The sequence below is a fragment of the Borostomias antarcticus genome (assembly GCF_949987555.1).
Source record: "Borostomias antarcticus genome assembly, contig: scaffold_189, whole genome shotgun sequence".
Taxonomy (NCBI): domain Eukaryota; kingdom Metazoa; phylum Chordata; class Actinopteri; order Stomiiformes; family Stomiidae; genus Borostomias; species Borostomias antarcticus.
This window is the reverse complement of record NW_028176042.1, coordinates 153131-171595: the sequence shown is the minus strand read 5'-3', so window position 1 is coordinate 171595 and position 18465 is coordinate 153131. Positions and strand designations below refer to the sequence as shown.

At 44.3% G+C, this 18465-nt stretch overlaps 1 protein-coding gene across 1 annotated transcript; it reads left to right on the top strand.

The window, feature by feature from the left end:
* Positions 1 to 3855: 3855 nt before the first annotated feature.
* On the top strand, positions 3856 to 14344 carry LOC311328903 (uncharacterized protein; the record flags this gene model as incomplete). Its single annotated transcript, XM_084462801.1, has 9 exons — positions 3856 to 3936; positions 4066 to 4233; positions 4567 to 4761; positions 6115 to 6180; positions 6879 to 6931; positions 7054 to 7426; positions 7559 to 7612; positions 8286 to 8333; positions 13254 to 14344. Coding segments are annotated over 9 exons (2129 nt in total), but the record flags the coding sequence as incomplete, so codon positions are not given.
* Between the last annotated feature and the right edge of the window lie 4121 nt (positions 14345 to 18465).

Here is an 18465-nt window from a genome sequence, read left to right as displayed (position 1 = left end):
AAGATCTGGACCCTCATTTATCATTGAGGTACGCCTTCTTTTACACGGTCTTTTTCGCGAGTTCAGGCGTACGCCATTTGCCCCCCCCACATTGCGATTTATCAAGCCGTAAGGGCGAAAATTTAGTCGCCTTTCTCCGCGCTTTTGTAGGACACCTCTCCAGTTGGCGTACCGATTTACACGGTGTTCTACGCCCTTCTTGAACACAGGGGGAACTGGCGACGCAGGTGGTGCGTCGGTGAATTACTATGTTTGACGGAGAGAATAAGAGCGACAGTTCATGAACGCACAATCATGTAGGCTACTAGGCCAATTCAGCACAAACATATATCGCAATGCAAGATTAGACGTGTCCTCTAACCGGCTCATTCATGGTTCGATATGGATTTGTTCCCCAAACTGTACCTATGCGCTGTCCCAAACCCTTCCGCGCTATATGTCACACACTTAATGCAGGCACTCCATCAAACGGCAATAATTGACCAATTAGATTGTCATTAATATGTGATCATGTGGACCTGTTTGCTCTTTGGTAAGCATATAAATGACAGTCCTCCTGTGCGTAATGCGAGCCTAAATGAATCCGGCGCTCAGCAGGGTAGGGACTAGACTGGAGGCAGGCGCTGCGCGTGACGGCTGGCTTGTTGGTGTGTCCATAACCAAGATCCATATTCTTTGTCTTATTTACTTTGAATCTTTATTAGCATTTTCCATCCATACAACGACAATACAATAAAACATAAAAACCTACAATAACAGCTTATGGGTACATCCATCCATGCAGCTTTTTTTTCTTACTCAAATATGACAATTTTAATATTAGTGGTATCATCACACTTCCTTCTATAATCCATCCATTTTTCCCATCTCCCTTCAAACTTTCCTTCCTGCATCCTCAATGCATGCGTGAACCTCTCCCTAACATACATCTCCTCCACAACACCCACCACTGCTCCTTGGTTGGGCGTTCCACCTTATACCAAGCCCTCGTTATTGTCTTTTTACTAGCAACCAATAGTACTTTCACTAGGTATCTGTCCCCTCCTTGTACATCATTCTGTTATGTTTGCCAAGATATATATTCAAAGCTGATAAGAAGGTGGAGGCCGGCGCGCTGGAGGTGGAGGGTACAACTCGCGGGGGCACGACCGTCAGGTCCAGGACCACTGCAGACTCCCCCTCCTCTGAGTCCCACCCCACGTCAGAGTCTGGAGAAACAATTTCAATCATGTTCCTTGAGTTTGTCTGTGAACTTGATTATGCATTAAACATTTCATTGTGCAGCCATATTCATTTGATATGTTTTTCTGTTGGCAGTCAATTAAATGCTGTGATTTACCGGGTGATTTAGATGAGTCTTAATTTCCCAGAGGGGAAAATGTTTAATGTGTTCTAACATTATGAAGTGGTCATCTGCGTTATTGTTCCCTGTGTTTGGTCCTAATTTAATCATAGCCTACCACAGAATGTTCTCTTTCCTCACAGCCACATGTTACAGTAGGCTATGTCCGTGTATGCCAAATCCTAGATGCACAATACGTAGCTAAAGTAGGCTACTAAGCTGTAGGAGCAAACAGACAAAGGTAGGCTATTAATACCTTCCGAAGAGGATTGTCTTCCTCGCGTGGACCTCACCAACAAGCACATGCACCTCCGTCTCCGAAAAGTTTCTCTTCATTCCGCGTTTTTCCATAAACGTCTTTGTCTGTCCTAATGCTCGACGCTATATTATGTCGGTTCCTTCCGGGGTATCCCCGTTGTGCCGTCATAGTTTTGACCATATATGGTTGGATTTGGGCGTGGAGAGGGCGGAACACGAGGCGCGTGCGCGTACACTCTATTCTCCGCCCGTCTCGGATTTCTCGTGCAGAAAAGGGCATACGACATTTTTGATAGATCCGAAAAGCGTGTAAATATTCTCGTCGTACGCTACATTGTGCATTTTCCGCGTTTTCGTCGTACGCCCTCTTTTACACCAGAATTTACACGCTCTTTGATAAATGAGGCCCCAGTGCCGCTACATGGTGAGTCATTTGTATGCGACCGCGGCATCAGTGTGCCCCCCCCCCCCCCCCACCCCAATAAAAACGGACATCTGTGTGTACACAGTGGATGCTGTCCTACAGTGATGATCCTGCTGTCCTCTCTGCATGGGAGGAGTTTTTGCCACACCACCTCAGGAAAATCGCCATAGTACTTAGTCACCAGGAGGCGGGGATAGATGCCCAGGTAACCAATCAGCAAACCGTCAGCACAGATGAGATGGGAGATGGCTCAGCCATTAGTGCTGTAGAAAAAAACCTTGCTCTCAGATCTAAAGCTGTAGTTCTGAAGATTTGACATAATGAACCTTCAAGATTCCAGTTTTAGAACAGAGACATTCTAGAGCTACAAACATTCTAGAACTGCTTAAAACTGTCTTGGCTGTTGTTTGTGAACCCTGCTTAAAACTGTCTTGGCTGTTGTATGTGAACCCTGTTTTTTGTGTTGTTGTGATGTGTTGTGATGTAATGATCAGGTGATTAGACTGGGCCCGACGTGGTATGGGCGTGTGCAATGTGCTCCGTTCAAACAAGGTAATTCTTTGTAGTTAGAAATAGGGGCCTATTATGAAGAACTCACTTTTTCAGTGCTTGTGCATATACATTTGGGTCTCTGATGGGTCCACAAACTTTGAAATAAGACAACCCAGTCATTTTAGGTTTTCAGAATTTGACAGCCAAATTCTGAAAACATTTGATTCGACAAGCCATTTGATTTGCCTCCTGTTCTGACATCAGAAGCCCCCCATCTGAAATTAAGTTAATTAGCCATTCAGAAATGCTCTCTATGAGCACAGAAACGGCGCATCCAGAACAGGACTGAAACAGATGGGTATTGAGCCATGCTAGAATGCTTAATCTGAGCGGTATTTTCAGTAAAAATATTCAAAGACATGTTTTGGGGACCCCAGAGACCTATATTAACTTGTTTAAAAGGAGCATAATAGGGGGCCTTTAAAGTGATTTTGTGTGTTTGTGTTACAGCCCTATACATGCTCAATCTCATCTGTAAGGAGCAGAACTGTGACTTGCCCCTGATTAGTGCCCCCAAACACCCACTGAGTGAGTTACACACACAGAGCACACACAGAGCACACACACACATGGAACACACACACACACGGAGCACACACAGAGCACACACACACAGAGCACACACACACACACACAGCGCACACACAGAGCACACACACACATGGAACACACACACACACAGAGCACACACAGAGCACACACACACACAGCGCACACACACACAGAGCGCGCACACACACACAGAGCACACACACACACAGAGCACACACACACAGAGCACACACACACACAGAGAGCACACACACACACATGGAACACACACACACACGGAGCACACACAGAGCACACACACACACAGAGCACACACACACACAGAGCACACACACACAGAGCACACACACACACAGAGCACACACACACAGAGCGCATACACACACAGAGCGCATACACACGGAGCGCACACACAGAGCACACACACACAGAGAGCACACACACACACACAGAGCACACACACACACACACAGAGCACACACAAACACAGAGAGCACACACACACACACACACACACACAGAGCACACACACACACAGAGCACCCACACACACAGAGCACACACACACATGGAGCGCACACACACACACAGAGCACACACATAGGGCACACACACACACGGAGCACACACACACGCCCAGAGAACGCATGCGCATGCACAACACACAGACACATGCAGACTGGTGTAACTAGCAGTACCTCTCTGTTCTGTTTAGCTCTTATAGCAGGTTGGGAGCCTCATCCTGGGTGGAACACTGAGGAATTCCCACCAGAAGCACCGGCAGCTGGGAGAACAGAGACAGAGACCGGTTAGTCTGGGAACGGGAGTTCTCACATACAACCGACGCTTGATGAACACTGTATACTCTGAACACCTTGTGTAGACTTATCGAAGATCGCACGCTCTTTCTTTCTCGTCGTTATTGTGCTGTTCTCAGTTGGCCCTGGTCTCGAGAGGGAGCCGATCCACAGAGAGGCAGTCACATGCGTCCCGGATCATCCCCCGTCCAATCAGAGCTCAGAGAGGGAAGAAGCGGTTCCAGAGCCCATCGGAACCCAGAACCCTTGGAACTCTCCAGAGTCACACCTGGGCCCTGTCTCAACAGGTGAGAGGAAAAGAATAGTTACATTTTTATATTAACGACATGTCATTTAGAAGACGTTTTTATCCAAAGCGACTTACAAGTACACTGTCAACAGTATGTGAACTTAAGTTATGTTCAAATACGTACATACTCCGTGAAGCCGGGTTCACATCCAGTACAACTGCTGCAACCGGGCTAGTTTTAGAATGTTTAGAATGTTGATGGCAGTTTTAGAACTTAGTTCTGAAACGCAAAACCACCTGGGCTGCTTCATGTGAACCGTGCTTAATACAGCTAGCACTGTGATGGAGGAGGAGGAGGTTAAGCAGAATGTTTCTCCCTTTCTCTACCCAGTCAGGGTTAAACAGGAGCGAGTGGACCCCGAGTTTGAGTTTCTGGTCCAGCCTGGGGTGCCACTACACCACCCTGGACATCTGGCGCAGAACCAGCCTGAGGGGAACCAGAACCTGAAGAGAGACGAGGCCGCCCAGGACCGAACCCAGGACCCACGGAAGTCTCCAGAAACGCCACCTTGCTCGGACGCAACAGGTAAGAGGGTGTTGTGGGTTGAGCTTTCTCCTTGGACCCCCAACTCAGTCTCACAATGACAATGAGCAGTGCACCGTTTGATTAGTTTATGCTTCAACGCCTTTAAAGGAACAGGCCAAGATTTAGCTTATTTCCCATCTTCCCCAGAGTCAGACAAGAAGATACATACCCTTCTCGTGTCTGTGTGTGCAGTAGTCAGCATTGAGACGTGCCGTTAGCCTAGGTTAGCTGCAATCACTAGAAGTGGCTTCGAACCATTAGCCTAGCACACAGTGGAGAGGGAATTTCAAGAATAACTTTTTCGCAGTTGTCAGGACTTGGCAACCTAGGTGAAGAACACCTGTTCTAAGAGTGTCGGTCATGGTGACACTAGCGCTTTTATTTTAAGAAAAGGCGGAGGTGGTAATGCCTTCTTTTGTTGCAATAACGCACCCAGCCGAAAACCAAACTACTACATTGCCCTAATGTTCTGTGCTTGGGTTTCCACTTGTACCTTACGCTCTTATGTAGTTTTGTTTCCTGTGATGAAAATGGCTGTTTTCAGAGAAATGTTGTGGTTTAACCTGATCTTGTTAGCTGTTTCTAATTATGATGTTTGACCCCTGAATGTGGCTGTCGGCCACAGTTTCTGTAAGAAACTGTCTCCCTTCGCATAGACAAACATCCCATATGAGATAAAGATGACATTCCATGGTTGGTACATTCTGTGGACAACAGCAACAGTTGTGGTTAGAGATAGAGACCTGGGCGCCGAACCATCGGCCAGTTATCTCGCTACAAGGCCTTAAGTCACAGGAGAGACCAGACCAGTCCAGACCAGTCTGATCAAGGAAGGAGGGGGGGTGGAACGCCCCCGAACCATAAGAACCATGCTCAAGCTCAGATGCTTTGATTTGGGCCAGACAGCCATACAGACAGGCAAGCTGACATTAGACTAGATGCCATCGTCTTTTGTATGCTAAACCTTCTGTAAATAAACAGCTTTTGATTGTCGCTCAAATCCCATGTTGGAGAGATTCATTTGGAATACATCAGAAAAGGGACACTGGACTGTGTGGTATTGTGTGAGATTGGTGGCCGTCTTTTATTGAAATCAAAACGCAGAGCTGAATAAGGACAATAATAAAAGACAACGAAAATCAACACCTGTAAAGCTTATTTTGCTCTGCACTCACTTCCTCTGCCTTTTGCCAAGTACTAAAATTAAGTAGAACTGGGATGTGGGTGGACGTGTGATGTAATACAGGATGAGTTACAAATAAGTCTGTCTGAGTCTGTTTGCGTGTATTGACAAAGTGAGTGAAATATATATTGTTATCATACATTTTTGTGTGTTTCTCCCTCTCTGCCCAGTCACCATCAAACAAGAGAGAGAGGACTGTCTGGTTCATCCTGAAGAACCACACTATGGATATCTGGGTAAACTGAAACAGCTAACTGAAGCCCATGTTGTATACTTTGCTTCTCGCCGGTTACTGGCGCCACGTTAACATGGTTATTGTAGCCTTGGGAGCTCCTCGCAGACCTTGCTTTGGAAGACAGGAGAAGGAAAGAAAAGGTGGATGCTCCATAGCAACATGTCGTAGTCTAGCCAAAAGTTAAACTGTTACAGCTCGAAGCGCACAAAACTACTATTTCCACTTTCCTTCCTCCAATTACTATGAAACAAGAAGTTGTTGACTTTGAAGCTGATGTCTTTCATCAAGTTAATAAAAAACCTTCATGCATGGATGAATAAATAAATACACTACTCTGTAGCTTTGCAGCTAGCCTACTCCTATTTAAACGTGCTTATGATTAGCAGTTAGGACATTTAGCCTCCTGTAGCCTTAGTGGTGTGTTTCACTCCTGGACTGTTTCAATGCTGACAGAGAACGGCCCTCTCTTGATATGAAGGAGGTGACAATCACAGAGAACATCGGGATGCTGCCATGGCTGTTTGAATAAAAAATTTGAAAAGACACACACAATCCACTGTGCATGTTAGGGCATTTTTAATGAGAGCTATCTGGTGTGTGGAACTCTAATTTTTCCCTGTTCAGATAGATAACCCATACTTACACACGTTGGCACACACGTGCACAATGCAAACGTATCTCTGCTTCTCGTTCTGTAAGGTGAGCGTGAGGCTGTGATGGCGGGGGCCACTGCAGGACCCAGTCAGGAGGGCGTACGGTTTACCACAGGACCCAGTCAGGAGGGCGTACGGTCGACCACGGGACCCAGTCAGGAGGGCGTACAGTCGACCACAGGACCCAGTCAGGAGGGCGTACAGTCGACCACGGGACCCAGTCAGGAGGGCGTACGGTCGACCGCAAGACCCAGTCAGGAGGGCGTACGGTCGACTGCAAGACCCAGTCAGGAGGGCGTACGGTCGACCGCAAGACCCAGTCAGGAGGGCGTACAGTCGACCACGGGACCCAGTCAGGAGGGCGTACGGTCGACTGCAAGACCCAGTCAGGAGGGCGTACGGTCGACCGCAAGACCCAGTCAGGAGGGCGTACGGTCGACCGCAAGACCCAGTCAGGAGGGCGTACGGTCGACCACGGGACCCAGTCAGGAGGGCGTACGGTCGACTGCAAGACCCAGTCAGGAGGGCGTACGGTCGACCGCAAGACCCAGTCAGGAGGGCGTACGGTCGACTGCAAGACCCAGTCAGGAGGGCGTACGGTCCGGAGCCGCAGGTGAGGCCTAACACCCCCAAACTGGTGAATCATGGCGTTTTGTCTTGTTTGCCGGAGAGCTGAGGGGTTGACATTGAGTTGTGAAGAGGATGTTTTTTCTTTTGTTCTGGCAGAAAGGACACAGCTGCGGGACTACATCAGGAGCAAACTATCGGAGCCGGTGGTCGGTCAGTATGGCAGGAGTGTGTGTGTGTGTGTGCGCGTTCTCGATATCTTATTGTTTGTCCATGATGTACTGATTTGTAATTCTACTGTAAGTAAATTGAATTCGGAGGTCATCTTCTATTGTGATCTCCTTCAAGATTACATTCATTCCGTTTCGCTACAGAGTGTGAGTTCTTGAGATCAGGATGGTTTTACGAAGTCAACAATTCAATACACCTTGAATAATCGAAAGAATCGAATCCCCATGGTTGTTACTGGACCTTGTTAATTCAATTCAATTGTTAAGATTTTTTTATTTCGGCTGCCCACACTTCAAACCCGGTTATGTTGCTCCTTACTGTAGTGTGAGTACATATCCTGTGTGTGTGTGTGTGTGTGTGTGTGTGTGTGTGTGTGTGTGTGTGTGTGTGTGTGTGTGTGTGTGTGTGTGTGTGTGTGTGTGTGTGTGTGTGTCTCCAGGTCTCTGCGCTGTAATAGATTGCTGCAGTGAGGGCCAGGCTCCGTTCTACCTGTGTGTGTCGTGCGGGAGCAAGGTCAAGCGTGAGCTCATCATCAACCACGTCATTAAATACAGGCACCGTCAGCTTTCTCTGTAGTCAAAATAGTAGTTTGCATGTATGACCTTGACCACAATGTGTCTTGAGTACTGAGCGGGTTGGTTGTTTGTGTTCACAGTGGCGGTCAAACAGGAGGTGGAGGAGAGTCCGCTGAGCTCCCACCATGGTAGGTGAAGTCCATGAGGAGTTGAGGAAGCCATTCCTCAGAACTGTGAAGCTGCTAGTCAAAGCTTTCTCAAAGTTCCTCTCTGTTCAGCAAGCATTTATAGAAAGTATGCATTGGTGGCGGATGGTCCTCTCATCAAACCTGGGTCAAAGTACTATTTGAAATCATTTCAATTACTTGATAGTAATTGATCGTTTTTGTCCTGGCACAATAGAACCAATGGGCTGTTCATAAAAGAGCACACGTGGCGCATCAGGCGGACTCAAGCAAACAATTAAGTAATTGAAAGAATTTCAAACTGTATTTCAACCTAGGTCTGATTCTAAGTCCCCCATTCCTAACAAAGATAAGATGGAATCTTAAAGCTGCATTCATTTATTTTATTTTACCACGAGATAGCAGTAAGGGACTCATGCAACTGCTGAAACAAGCAGCCAGAGCCATATAAGGCACAGTGGGCGGGGCAAAGGCACGGGTCAGCAGACAACACAGGCAATTGACAACACAGGCAGAAATGCTGGAATAACAACAGCCAGGTGACCGATAGGGGTGAGTCATTGAAGTAGGACGCTATTAGGATGCGATGGCTCAATGAAACAATCTGATATCAAGTGGTTTTAATTAGTTTTGACAATATGCATAAAATCAGTGAATGCACCTTAACTGAAATAAGGTCATATGGTTTGTAGTGGGCTATCTAGTTGGGTCAGTTCAGGAAGGAAATTATTTACAGTCCTGTGGTGTCCCCTCCTGTCTGACAGAGTAGCACCAGATTCAGGACAGCTTCCGCTTTATTACAGCTATGTAGGGTAACTGTCTGGCCTGTCTAACAGTGCGCTGAGTACTGTTGTTTACAAATAGCTCACAATGTTGGTAATTTCTGATAGTACAAAACTTCACAGGAGACTCTAGTCGATCAGCCTTTACGGGTATTTTATTACTGATACACACTCAACACAGCTTCACAAATCTGATGTACAGCCCCAGCCCAACTGAGCTCATCATCACCTTTATATCCTAACCTCAAACACAGTGTGTGCTGTGGCTAATGGCTTTCTTGGAACTTGTGTAAGTAGATATAAATCTTTGTTGTTGAGACATGCAGTACTATGAAGTGGAAAATTCCTGACTAGAACTCTCTGAAGTGGGGAGCTCACTCTGGGGAGCTCTCCCCAGATGACCCAACTTGACCTTACGGCCTAACACACCTCTAAACTCTACTAATTTCCACGACATAATCCCCCCTTTGATGGGCTCGTCCATCATACTGACTAACAAGAAACCAGTGGCCTTAATTCTCAAATGCATTAACTAGTTTTTAATCAACCACTGCAGGGGGGAAGGTTTCCAAGCACGATAACAGTAGTATCGGCCAAAAGTCAAAGTAGGTTTGTGTTCAAACATTACAATTCTGTTTTTACTCTAAATGAGGTTGAGACCCCGTCTCACACATCTGTTGACCAATGTAATCATAATATGTAAATCTCTTTCAACCAATCACTGACCAGTTTGAGGATACAAAGAGAAAGGGCCATTTGTTTGATAGGAATCAACAGCATTGTGGAGTTGGTGTTAACCCTACACCCATAACATACAGGGCCTATAAAAGATATTCACCCCCTTGGACTTTTTTTCTTCTTCTGATAAACACAAGGTATTCTAAAATGGAAAAAAAACTAATTTGTCCTAATTTAATTACAAATAAAAAACAGAAAATAATTGATTCCATAAGTATTAATAGAGTTAATACTTATTGCAATTATAGCTGTAAGTCTGTTTGGGCAGATCTGCACATCTGGACGTAAATGAAAACTCTTTGTGGCTTCTGGTATAAAACTGTCTTTATTTTACTTGCAAGGGGAGAGACAATGGCGCATTCAGAGTGAATGCAAAAAAAGAGTTCCTCCCCTTGAGATTACATTCATACAGAAGCACAAACAGGTGTCAGAGCTGGACAGCAGTTATCAAAAGCAGATGGTGGCTACTGTATGTATTTCGTCAAGGCCACTTATTTCTCAGGGCATGATGTGTACAGTGCATTGAGTCACAGATAGAAAACAACTAGGCCTAATTAAAAGAACAAAAATGTTATTGATTAACTTGATTCCAGCAAGCATATACATGTGCAATCTTTAAACTTTACAGCAATAATTGTCACCCATTCTTTGCAAAATTGCTTAAGCTCCATCTAGTTGGATGGGTGCAAGTCTTGCCACAGATTCCCAATTGGATTGAATAGCCACTCCAGTGTAGCTTTGGCTGTATGTTTTGGGTCATTGTCCTGCCGGAAGATGAATCTTCTCCCAAATCCCAGGTCTCTTGTAGACTGCAGTATATTTATTCTCTTTTCACCAAGTCTCGTATTTCGGCAAATTTCCACCTCAATTTTGGCGCTGTCAGGCAGGACAACTGATTGCCCGCGGCGCACTGCTGAAGGACTGGAAACTAGTTAAAGACAGGTCTTTGTGTTCCAACCCTCCCTTGGTGAGCGCCAGGGTGAAGACGAGAACTCCTGGGTCTCCACTGACCTCTCATCAGTAGCCGTTTAATTATTCAAAGCACAATGAAAGCTCTATAATGTAATGGGTCAAAAATGGTGTATAGATTGCAATGAAACTGAACGCAATAATGTTTCTCTGTCTATGAGAACATCCCAACAGGAACAAAACCTTGATTGTATCACATGGTTATATATCTGATTGAATGACTCCTCATGCAGAGTTAAGTCAATTGCTGCTGTAGAAGTCTTGATACTTTGCCAATGAAACAGATGGACAACAGAAATGCCAGTTGAAACTGCGTTTATTGACAGATCATCAACGACACTTCATCCCAGATGGTTGCCTGCAACTGGGGTCAATCAAGTACAATCACACTTTAATATAGCATTTAATGATGAAGAAAGGCCACATTATGATTGGACAATATGAATGGCGCGATAAATAAACCCTAGGTGGAGTTCTGATCTAAGTCCAGACAAGAACTGCTGATGTGTCAGGTTGTACAAACAAGCAGTACATTTCCAGTAATCTGAGAATGGATCGGTCCAATATGTCAGTGTGATGAGACAAGGCAGGTTAATACATCTTTATTACTGTAGGTGGGTTCAAAGCATGCCCACAACACTGCCAAAACCGTTTTCCACCACAACCTAACCACTGCATCTGTCTTTCTTAGAAATAAGTTTCAAGTTCAGCAGGAGGAGTCAACTTTCAGCGCAGGGGTGTCTGTAGCAATATAGCATTCTATGTCGCAGTATAACAGCCATATCTCTTTAACTAGGTTATCAACTTTTATTAAGTTATAACTAAATTAGCTTTTATTAGCTTTGTGCTAGTACAAGCAGACTATATAGCCAAAATATCCTTTATCAGAAAAATATCACTCAATAGTTCAATAATAGTAAGTAAAAGGTAATTATCATTCAATAATTCAATAACAGTAGGAAAGAAACAATTATTCTTCAATAGTTCAATATCAGTAGGAAAAAACACATCTAGTATTTAAAATGTATCTGCTGAGTCTAGAGGATCCGGGTTACATCAGGGTGTGTAGAGACCTGGGAGTAAATGGAGGTCAGGACGCTTTTATGGGCCTCACTCACACACATACACACACACACAACACAAGATATTCACATGCGTTGGGATAATGCAACATCAACCTTCTGTGTTGTTGTACGTGAGCTCAAGAATACTTTAATTACGTATAGAATGATGTCATGTGGTGTTAATACGTTTACTCAGTGATATCTCAACAGCATAACCAGACAATACGACACAAGTGAGTTGTCAGCTACTAAAGTTAGAAGTACTTTTTAGTCAAAATGACCTATCCCTCAAAATCAAACTCATGCATAATTAACTAATTACTAATTAACTAATAATCAACTAATTACTCATCAAAACCACGCCCACCTTAATGCATACCTTACTTTAATATTTTTCAAGCTTGTAGAATGTTACAGATACTGTAACTCAATGCATGGCTAGACTGTTAATGTGACTGAACAGTAGGGGGCAGTGTCTTTAAGCAAAGAACCTTCTCTCCATGCATGAATAAACTTGAATAATGTCATAGCATCCTGAGAGTTTTGGATTGAGAAACATGATAGTAAGGGATGGTGTTCTTGGTAAGGGATGGTGTTCTTGGTAAGGGATGGTGTTCTTGGCATTGATGTGCTCAACAGCGCTTATTGTCGATGCCAAAAAGTTTTTATTTTAATCTCATCAGATTTAACTGCACCTGGCGGTTTTTTTCTAATTAGATGTAGATTGTATTTTCACTTTGACATTAAAGTGAGTACTTTCTGTTTATCAGTGACAAAACTCAAATCCATTTTGATTACATGCAACTATGAAATGTGAAAAAGTCAAAGGGGGGTTGAATGCTTTTCACTGGCACTGTAGATTGCTCTTATCCACCACAGGAGAATGTGATCACTCAAGACTCAAGCCACTCAAGCATCACCCCAGCTCAATAGCTCCTGCAATGTCTGCCATGCCTAGGGGTTGTGAACTCCTTTGAACTGGGCTTTTGTTGCTGAGCCCCCAAGCAAATGGCGCAGATTAGCAGGGCCTAGTCATTGTTAGGAGGTGTAAATGGCTTGTAGTAATTAGCTCCCCAGACAGCCCCTTGCCTGCTACAATTGCCTACTTACAGTATTCTAGTGTCACTCATGATTACAGTACTCATCTTTCACATATTTCTGCTAATCATGACTTTTGCTTGTCCTACCTTTTGGAGGATACATGTACGTATTGTAACACCATTGAGTTGAGTTGATTCTCACGTATATGCACAAGTAAAGCTTTTGCATCCTGAGACATCATACTCTTGTTACTGAGGTATTTTTCCTTGGCTTCGGTCCCCCATCACAGGGATTTGAATGCTGAATACTCTTTGTATATCTCTTCACAGAGGGCAGAGACACAGTGAAGAGGCGTCACGAAGACTTGGAGGACAGCGAGACGAAACACTCGCACACAAACCGTCCCAGTTCAAACAAGAGACCGCGACATGACTCCTGCTCCCCCTCTAAAGCAAGTAGGCAGGCTTCCGCACACCCGCCGCCCTCTGAGCAGCACAGGCATTCTAACGGCAAAGCCTCGGAACAACCACCTGGACAGTCCAGCGAGCCGACAACCAGGCCCTCCAGGACCACAAGTAACCCTGACACAACCCTAGCGTCCATACCCACCCGGACTATAAACGCCTTCCCCCAGCACCTCTCGGATCTCCGCTCAGCCAAACTCACTGAGGCGTCCTCAGCCCGGGCCCAGTCCTCTAGGAGCCCCTCAGGTCAGCCCAGCTCCAGCCCAGCCAGCTCGGGCCCTGCCATGCTGAAGGAGAGGCCCCTGGCCCAGCCCCAGCCTGCCACCCCGGCCGGCCCAGACAGCGGTGGCGGGGCACCGGTTGCGAGGGCCAATAACAGGTGGGATGTGAAGTGGAAACCACCTCCTAAGGGTTCTCGGAGCGATGAGACGATGGGCCAGCCTATCGCCACTGTGCTGGCCCCTACTGACCAGCTGGAGACAGCACTGTCACACAAGGAACTGGCTGGTGTAGACCCTTGGAACTATGAGAACCGACAGTTCCGCTTCGACCACAACCATGTGAACTCTGTACCCTGCTCTGATCCCCAGCCCTTGGTGGGCTATGGCCACCCGCAGACTGATCCCATCTATATGGTAGAGATTCTACCACCGGTGTTCAGAGGCGGGTATCTGGGTGGCGGGTATCACGGCTACCCCATGCTGGCTTATCATGGAGCAGAAGTGGGCCCTGAAGGGATTTCTGGAGGCAGCTTCAACCCTTACGACCCACTGATGGTCCATATGGGCACAGCGGGTTTGGTAGTACCGGCACCAGTTTGGGGCACGGCCCAACCACTGCCAGCGGGACATCAGATGAGTTACGACACCTGGGCTGGTGCTGCCACAGCTACAGTCAACCAAGTTTCCTTGGAAACAGGCTCAGCCAGAGAGGTACTGGTGAAGCGACCGTATTAGACCTGCAGCCAGTCAAAATGACACCCCTGCTGCATACATACTGACACACTGAAGACGTAGATTATATACTGACACAGAAGACTTGGATTATATACTGACACACAAAAGACATAGCATATACTGACACAGAAGACTTGGATTATATACTGACACACAGAAGACTTGGATTATATACTGACACAGAAGACTTGGATTATATACTGACACACAGAAGACATGGATTATATACTGACACACAGAAGACTTGGATTATATACTGACACACAGAAGACAGCATATACTGACACACAGAAGACTTAGATTATATACTGACACACAGAAGACTTGGATTATATACTGACACAGAAAACGTATCATATGCTGACGCACAAGATTTAGATTATATACTGACACTCAGAAGACATGGATTATATACTGACACACAGACGACTTGGATTATATACTGACACACAGAAGACGTAGCATATACTGACACACAGAAGACTTAGATTATATACTGACACTCAGAAGACATGGATTATATACTGACACACAGACGACTTGGATTATATACTGACACACAGAAGACGTAGCATATACTGACACACAGAAGACTTAGATTATATACTGACACACAGACTTGGATTATATACTGATACAGAAAACGTAGCATATGCTGACACAAGATTTAGATTATATACTGACACTCAGAAGACATGGATTATATACTGACACACAGAAGACTTAGATTATATACTGACACGGAAGATGTAGCATATACTGACACAGAAGATTTAGATTATATACTGACACACAGAAGGCTTGGATTATATACTGACACACAGAAGACTTGGATTATATACTGACACACAGAAGGCTTGGATTATATACTGACACACAGAAGACTTGGATTATATACTGACACATGGAAGACATAAACTATATATACTGACAGACAGAAGATGTACAGTAGAGTAGATTATATACTGACACACGGAAGACGTAGACTATACTGACACACAGAAAACAGATTATATACTGACACACAGAAGACGTAGATTATATACTGACACACAGAAGATATAGATTTTTTACTGACACAAAAGATGTAGATTATAAACTGACACAGAAGATGTAGATTATATACTGACACATAGAAGATGTAGATTGTATACTGACACACTGAAGACAGTACACCTACAGTACTGACACAGACCCACACTGGCGGGGGGGGGCGTATGTAGAAGGACGATTCTTATCCTCTCTCTGTGGTTTGTTCCAGAAGAGGTGCTGACTGCAGATCCCTCTCTACCCCTGGTGCTACTGGAAGAAAGAGCTGAAACTTCAGACAGACATACACACACACTCTTACATCAGCTATATTGTTTATAATAGACATTGTAATGGAATTTCCTAATTATATTTCCCTTGATATGTTTCATTGCGAGTTGATTATCTGGTTACTATCACACTCATGCCCAAAAATCTGAATTTCTTATGGAAAATGAGGCACAAGATGTTTATTTTATTTTTATGTTGTTACATTGTAATGGAATTTATTTTTTATTTTTCTCTTTATATGTTTCACTGTGAGTTGACGTTCTGGTTACTCATTCCCAAAAATCTGAATTTCATATGGTTAATGAGGCACAGAGATGTTTTTTTATGTTTATCTTGTTATATACAGCAGTATTTTAAGTATAAGGCTTAAAGTATTTTCGTTTTAATAAAAAAATAAATGCATGGAAAGACTTTTGGAGCCGAATGCTTGTTTTAATGTATATTATGCTATGATATTATTTTTGTATTTGAAAAGACTTATTTTGTTCTATTAAATCTTTTCTATTAAATGTATACATGCCTCCGGTGTGTGTGTGTGTGTGTGTGTGTGTGCGTGCGTCCGTGAGTTTTGATGACACTGACTGCTGTGATGGATGATCCACTATCTGCCTTTGCACTGTCCCATCTCTTCCCTGCACCCGGTCCAATGATGTCTCCATGTTCTGCACCATTGACCGAAACAAAAACCTGGTATGTTGTAAACGTACAAACACACACAGGTGCATATATGAGTCACACATTCTTACACACGCATCACCTACTGTACTGTAAGGGTAAAAATTTGTTCTGGATAATGTGTTTAGTACCTTGAACTCAAAGACAGTGTTTAATGTATCACAATGTGAGACAAGGGTTTGGGGTCACAAAGAGGTCAGGGAGAGCTATGTTTGGACAGGCAGCTGAAGTATAACTGGGTGGGATGGAAAGGGCAGGCCCCACTGACCCATGTCCTAGGGAACTTTACTACATACGCTTGGGATCTGGAGGGTCTGGACCTGCATAGTGTCTCTACGCATGTCTAGTTCTGAGTCTTATCTACATCCTGATTTATGGACAGGAAAGGGGGAGCTGAGCACTTTCTGGATGAATTCTGAATTCCAGAGAGCATCGGTCTCTCTCTCAACTGACCGCCCTTGTTGCAGGTTGCTTGTCAGAGAGCCACACTTAAGTGTTGTAATTATCCATGGATGAAATAAATTCTTCTAACACTGTTGAACTGTTCTGGCTTAACCCAATATTGTACGAGAAATTCTGTAACGTGCACAAATACACAACAGTAGTCAGCAAAATCTCACTAATACATGTTCTCTCTCTCACACACACCCTGAAGATATCAGTCCACAAGGCCCCTCGCTAAGCCTGGAGGGTAGAGTATTGCTAATTTCATTGAATTGGGAGACCGGGGTCTTGGCTGGGGATGACTGTATGTTATCATCAGTGTAACTGCTTTAGCCACTGACCACTACCATTAATGTTATGGAAGCTGTTGCTAGTTGTTGTGAGCTCATGAGCTAACTGGCTATCTCGCTCTTATTGTGCTGGATTAGCATTGGAAGCATTGGAACTGATGTGTCCAGGCGACCTATCTTAATTTATCAGACATTATTTCATGTCATTTCAATTCACAGCTATTTCAGTGGCATGACTAGCTTCCATCCTACCAGTCCTGAACAGAAACAAGCCAGCCATGCATATAAGCCAGGCTGGACCTGGCCTGGTTCTCATTCACTACTCTGGTTTGTCCTGCACCTGGTCTGCATAGTGGTTGTGCAAGCTCTTTTCTTTTCAATAACCTCATTATATGTGCCTATCTCTATACATTACTCTGGACACATTATATTGTGGCGTAGAGGCATTGGAAGGCATACATCAGAAGCGTTCCTGTTTCTCTATTATTATTCTTAAATTATTAGCACCTTATTCTGAAGGTGATTTAAAACTAACCATGCTTAAAATATTCTGTGGATGACTCTTAAGCAAAATAAAAAACATCTCCCACAACAGGGATATATTTTCTGGGGTGTTTAGTCATCACACACACACACACACAAAACACAAAATTCCTGCTGGGATTAAAGCCTCTGTACTGTGGGAGAAATATTTGATTCTGCATTGTGGAATAGGCCTATTGATGAAATGTCTAGTTTTGGTTAAGTTCTGTTGTAGTCTTTATCTAACCCCCAGGAAAGCTGAACTGGTAGGCGTGTGTTTTCGCCAGTTCTTGGTGTACAGCCAGTCTCCAGTTGCTGGAAAGAGCGCTCCATGTTTGGCGAACTCTTAGCTCCCTGACTGATTGAGTCAGTGTCTCCATCGGGAACTTGGTCTGGTACCAGTTCCCTCTTGGCTTATACTTGGGACTGAGCTGTCCTCCACCAATAAGATGATGGCAGACACCCCCCTCCTGTTATTAATATCACACTGTTATGTAACCATTGAAATGCTTTATAATATTGTGTTACAGTAGCCTATGCTCTCATGAGACCAGCTGATTGCAACCAACCCGGGATGAAGTGTTGAGAAAACAGAATATGATACCTTCAGGTTGTACGTGAGCTTACTAGATCAATGGGAAAAGCATATTCATATAATCAAATGATGGCTCTTGTCTTAGTTCATACCCATATCATCATTACTGCAGAATGATTTGATGCTTTGATTCAAATAAAATAGTTGTCATCGACGGACCTGGACAGTAAATAAGAATTTGTTCTTAATGATTTGCCTGGTTAAGTAAAGGTTAAATAGAATTAAATAAAAAACAGTCCTTCTTTATCCAAACCAAAATATACTAGTCAACAGTT